The sequence below is a fragment of the Nannospalax galili genome, unplaced genomic scaffold (genome assembly GCF_000622305.1).
Source record: "Nannospalax galili isolate Female #2095 unplaced genomic scaffold, S.galili_v1.0 scaffold634, whole genome shotgun sequence".
Lineage (NCBI taxonomy): Eukaryota > Metazoa > Chordata > Mammalia > Rodentia > Spalacidae > Nannospalax > Nannospalax galili.
The window spans coordinates 1,680,060-1,685,461 of record NW_008336853.1 but is presented as its reverse complement, the minus strand read 5'-3'; the positions used below and the strand labels follow the sequence as shown (position 1 = coordinate 1,685,461).

Genomic DNA, 5,402 nt, shown 5'->3' with positions numbered 1-5,402 from the left:
GGCGCTGCAGCCCGAGGCCGCGACGCGGGAGTCCCGGGCCGCCTCCGCCGCATTGTCCCGGGCCGCGAGACCCGGGCCTGAGCTGCGCCGCCGCAGCGCCCGCCCTCCGCCCACCGTCGGGCCATGCGGAGAGCCGCGGGGATGGAGGACTACTCCGCAGAGGACGAGGAGCCCTGGTACGACCAGCAGGACCTGGAGCAGGGTGAGTGCGTCGGGGAGGCAGTGGGGTGTGCCCCGCGACCCCTGGCAGATACTCCATTGTTGGGCAGGCATCACCTCGGGAAGAGCTGGGCTGGACCTGGTGCGCCCAACTCGGAAACGAGATGCGTCTTTGAGAATGGGGATGTGGACAGAGAGGGGCCCTGCCCTGGAAGATTCGGACCCGGCAGAGGGAGACCTGCAAAAGTGTCCAGTGGACAGGGCATCCATCACCCACCTCACCTTAGAAGCAGCAACTGCCCAGTGCTCCTGGTATTAGGGGGCCCGGGTATTAAGTAGAATGGAAGTCTTGGCCGGCACGTTTTTGCTGTGTGCAGAGGGAGGTCATCGCCCCAAATCAGCGGCATCTGTCCCAGCCAGAATTTCGGAGCGCTATGACTCCCAGAAAGTTTCCCCAACTATCTTCTTTCTGCCCTTGGAGGGGGTGGTGCTGGGGACCATGCCAGTGAAGGAGCTGAAAGTGGAGTCTCTAGTCCGACTTCCCAAGGGAGGAGTCACCGAGTCTTTTTCTGCCCTGGAAATGGTTCAGGATGTCGAGGGCTCCGGTCTGGTAATGTCAGACTGCATGCCAAATAAGAGCCTGGAAGAAGAGGGAGCCACCTCAGGCCTCTCATCTGAGGCCCAGAGGGTAACTGGAAGGGGGTTCTTAGAAGCTGGTGATGAGGTGGCCAAAGTGACATCACTGGGAGTCAAGGAGGGGCTGTTGAGTCAGGAAGGAGGAGGCCTTGAGAAGGGTCAAAGCCAAGGCCTGCTGAAGTGGAGTCAGATCCATCCTCTACTCCACCAAGGTGCCTCATCCTTGCCGAGAGTTGGAGGGTGTGAGGAACATGTCCAAGGGAAAATGACCTTCCCACAGTCACCTGCAAGCCCTGAAGATGCAGTCAGTCACAAGCCAGTGCCATTGAGGCCTGGCCTCCATCCTCAGGGCTCCGGAGCTTTGGTTTTTGCCCCAATGGGAAGCATCCACTTGGATTCAGGAGCCTTTGTTTCCTGACCCATTTCTCCACACAGCTAAGATTCATTTGCAGATGAGCTGTCCCTGTACTCTGGACTGCAGATTAATCAGAACCTTGGGGAACCTGTGTAGGATGCAGGGTGATGGGCTAGACCTGCCGCGTTCTCTGCTGCAGACGCTAGCCTGAGCAACTGTACAGTGAGCTGCCCCCATGCTGGCTGTGGCAACTCCCCCCTATCCTCCGCACTACCCCCCAAACTTTTCCATTCCATAAATGTCTATGGGCCCCATTTGAGTGCCATTCACCATCTTGGAAAGTGAGAACAGTCAGCACCCTGACCCTTTGGGTGTGTGTGAGCCAGTGACTGAGGCCCACTTATATGTGCTAGGGGTAGGTGGTTATGGGTGGCTTCATGGAAGAGGCTAGCTTAGAAGGAAAGATGGAAAGCTGAGTTCTAGGGAAGATAGCCTCTAGGGAAGGCAGATGCTAATACTGTTGCAGTCTCATTTAGTTCCCACACCCCTAATGAAGACTTGGCACCATGCCCGGCCCAGACGTGGGAGGAAGGAGCCAGAGAGTAGGGTGGACAATGCATAGCTTCTGGGAAGGAGAGGAATCACCGTTCCATCGGAACTGAACTGCTATGATCCCATCCAGGTGGGAGGAACTGGCTCTGTACACCACCACTTCTTGGGCCCTGCTGATTGATCTAGCTTACCGCTCTAGTAGTAACCAGAGCCCAGGAACTAAGGGGGAGGGGACCCAGCAATGAGAGTCTGGGAAGAAACTGCAGCTTCCTGATGTCTGTTTGTCCAGGGCCAGGAACTGGGCTGAGCCTAGGGAGGTAATTTCTGCCCTGGGAAGTGGGATCAAAGTAACAACTGTGATATGGCCCCCTTCAGCCCAAAGAAAGAGACATCTGAAGCTTTGAGCTGCAGGGTGGAGGAAGGACAGGGAGGACACTCTGGGGGAAAGGGATGCTTGTACCAAGGCATGGAGCCAAACGAAAGACTGGGAAGTAGGGTGTGAAGAACCTCCCAGCCCCGCTCAGCTCTGAATGCCAGGCCAGGAGAGCTGATGGGGTGGAACATCTGCCAAGTGGCATTTAGTCACATCAGGGGTCCTTGCACCAGATCCCCAGATTCCCTTCTACCCAGCTCCTCCTCTGTTGCCCCTGGGGGGACTCAGGAAGTGGTTTTCTCACCTAGACATGGGTGTTCTGTTTTCTCCCGCCCTGGGCTAAGCTCCAACTTCACTTTTCAAAGCCTTGTCTATAGACAGAGATCCTGTTTGACTTTGGTGTGGCTGTGTCCCAGAGGAAGGAGGTAGCTGGGACAGGTAAAGTCTTGGATTTGGTATGTTTACTCTATCTGCTGCCTTGAGCAACTGTAAAAATAGAAAAAGCCATGAATTATTAAGTACTGGCTCTCTCTCTCTGCCTGCCCCCTCCTCCACCTGTGGCCACCTCTGTCCAGGCTGAGGGATGGCTGCTGAGTCACAGATTTGAAGTCCTAGGCTCCTTACCTCCTTTCCCTGTCTTGTCTGACCTTGAGCTCTCCAGGGAAAACTCTGACCAGGCAAAGAAAGGGTTGTACTTTCTCCACTCTGATTACCCCCAAAGTCCTGATCCCTTCTGAGTTCCTAACACTTGTGTCCTGTGGGGCAGGACCCCACAGCCCCACCAGCTGGTATCTTCCTCCTCAATCATCCATCACCTTTGTCCCTCTTCACCCTTTCCCACCTTCTATCCCTTTCCCACCTCTCTGCTTAAGAGTCTGCCTTCCACCCTGACACCCAGCCACAGGGGCAGAGTGATTTCAAGGTTTATTTTCTCTGGAGCATTGCCTCATTTATAACCACTTAAGTCGCCTAAAGAAGGACCCAGAAAGCCCCTAGGGCCAGGAAGGGGAGGTATCAACCCAGACCCTGTACCTTCCCTGGGTTGGTTCAGTGTTGCCTGCCTGGGTCAGTGTTGGTTCAGTTCAGCCATAACAGGCTGTTTGTTGCTCTGTGTCTGCATCTTGCTTAGCCAGCTTCTGAAGTCTCCCTCTCCCAAGCTACCCTCCCCTGAATCCAGAGCCACTACCCTCAGCAAGCTAGTATCCCCCTAGCACTTGGTTCTACTCGGTCCCCTGCTCTGCAGCTTCTAGACTCCTCCCATCATCCCTCCCTGTGTCTCTAAACAGCTTAGCTTGCACTATGATCCAGTTTCCCTGAATCAGTCTGAGATTCTCCACCCTCCACCCCAAAGGGCTCCATTCTCTTTTCCTTCCCCATCCCTAGATCACTAGGTGGCCAGGTCACATTCACTGTCTTTGCAAGGCAGTCTCCAGTGACCGTCTGTTCATAGTGTGGTACATGCACCCCTCACCCTGTAGCCTGTGGACAGTGGGAATTCATACAGCTCACCTGGAATGGGGAGCATGGTGTTGCAGTTGCCCTTGGCTGTTCCTCATGCCTCCTCTCAATTCTGGCCTTGAGTTCTGCTTAAGCTGCAGGGGCTCCGTGCAGGCCAATGGCTGGCTGTCTCCTAAACCACCTAGCAATTCCAAGGCAGGAGGTGGGATGAGCTGACTGCTTGCCATCCTGTTACAGAGAACCGGAAGGTAGTGTGGCTCTCCCATCACCAGCTAGGGGTGTTACAGTTGTTAGCCACCATGTGGGTGCTGGGATTCAAACCTGTGTCCTCTGTAAGAGCAGCCAGGGCTATATAGCTAGTAAACTCACACAGCAAGTTTCCTTACCTACTTACCAGGTTTATGTTAGGTGAATACATCATCAGCAAGTTACTTGCTCAAGGCTATGGGTTTTTTTTGTTTATTTGTTTGGTCTTTTTGAGACAGGGTCTCCCTGCAGCCCCAGCTGGCCTGGAACTCACTATGTAGACCAGGCTGGCTTTGAATTCACAGAGATCCACCTGCCTCTGCCCCCAAGGTGTGTGCCACCACGCTTGGCTAAGGCTATGGGTTTTTTTTTTTTTAATCTGACTTAAAAAATTTAGTTTTGTGGGCTGGAGAGATTTAGTTTTGTGGGCTTAGCAGTTAAGAGCCCTGGCTGCTCTTACAGAGGACCCAGGTTTGACTCTCAGAACCCACACGGCAGCTAACAACCGCCTGTAACTCCAGTCAGTTTCAGGGAATCCAATGCCCTCTTCTGACCTCTTCGGGCACTGCACAACACAGGTACACTTACATACATGCAGGCAATACACTCATACACAAAAAAATTAATAATAAATAAAAGATTTAGTTTTGTTTTGTTCAGGAAAACTTCTTTTGTTCCAGGCTGTGTCATTAAAACTTGGCTGGAGGGTGGGGGAGCTGCCAATATCTATTTTCCCAGTAACACCTGGGACATAGAGGTCCCCTTCAAATTAAATCAGCTATAGAGGCCTCACAATGGCTGTTTCAAAACCTCACCTCTAAGCTGGGCACAGTGGCACATGTTCATAATCCCAGCACTTGGAAGGTGTAGGCAGGAGGATCAGAGTTCAAGGTCATCCTTGGCTACATATCAAGTTCAAAGCCAACCTGAACTATGTGAGACCCTATATCAAAAAAAAAAAAAAAAAAAAAAAGAAGTTGCTGGGCATCTAGCTTAGTGTGTAGAATACTTACCTATCATGCATGAAGTCCTGAATTTGATTCCCAGCACTTGGTAGGTGGAGGCAGTTTAAGGTCATCCTGAGCTACATAACAACTTTGAGGCCAGCCTGAGGTATATGATAGCCTGTCTCAAAAAATAAACAAAAAGGGAAGGAAGGGGAAGAAGAAAACTTCACCTCTCATTGTGGGAGCATACTCCAAGTGTTTCTGAGGAGACAGCCTTTTGTCTCGGTCCAGGGGTCGTTCAGGTCCCCCTGGCTTTCATAAGGAGCATCAGTACTGTCTCCAGCCTGGGTGAAAGCAAGTCGCTATGCTTTTAACACTCCATCAGTGTCCTTGCTTGTCAAGGCCCCAAGAGGAAGGCCTCCCATCAAGGTCTGTCTGATTAGTGGCAAAGGGTCCAGCTAAAGTAACCATGTGGCTTAAACTTGCCAAGAGGGACCAAAAAGCCTATCCATCCTCTAGGGACTGCAGAACTATCATGTTTAAAACCAGAAAACACTAAAGAGCTGATTCCTTGAGATGGGTGGTGCATGCCTTTAGTCCCAGCACTCAGGAAGCAGAGGCAGGCAGATCTCTGTGAGTTCAAGGCCAGCCTGGTCTATATAGTGAGTTCCAGGCC

General features: G+C 52.4%; 1 protein-coding gene and 1 long non-coding RNA gene across 3 annotated transcripts in view; one reads left to right on the top strand and one right to left on the bottom strand.

Moving 5' to 3' along the window:
* Window positions 1-3,970, bottom strand: part of LOC115070074 — a 23,648-nt gene extending 19,678 nt beyond the window's left edge. Inside the window, exon 1 of the long non-coding RNA XR_003849277.1 lies at window positions 442-3,970. This is a non-coding gene — a long non-coding RNA (uncharacterized LOC115070074). The remainder of the gene's footprint in view (window positions 1-441) is intronic.
* Window positions 1-5,402, top strand: part of Cdr2l (cerebellar degeneration related protein 2 like) — a 12,854-nt gene continuing 7,452 nt past the window's right edge. For both annotated transcript variants that reach the window (XM_008831441.2, XM_008831440.2), the window contains exon 1: window positions 1-202. In XM_008831441.2, coding sequence (XP_008829663.1) covers window positions 124-202 — 79 coding nt within the window. In that variant the 5' untranslated portion in view covers window positions 1-123. The remainder of the gene's footprint in view (window positions 203-5,402) is intronic.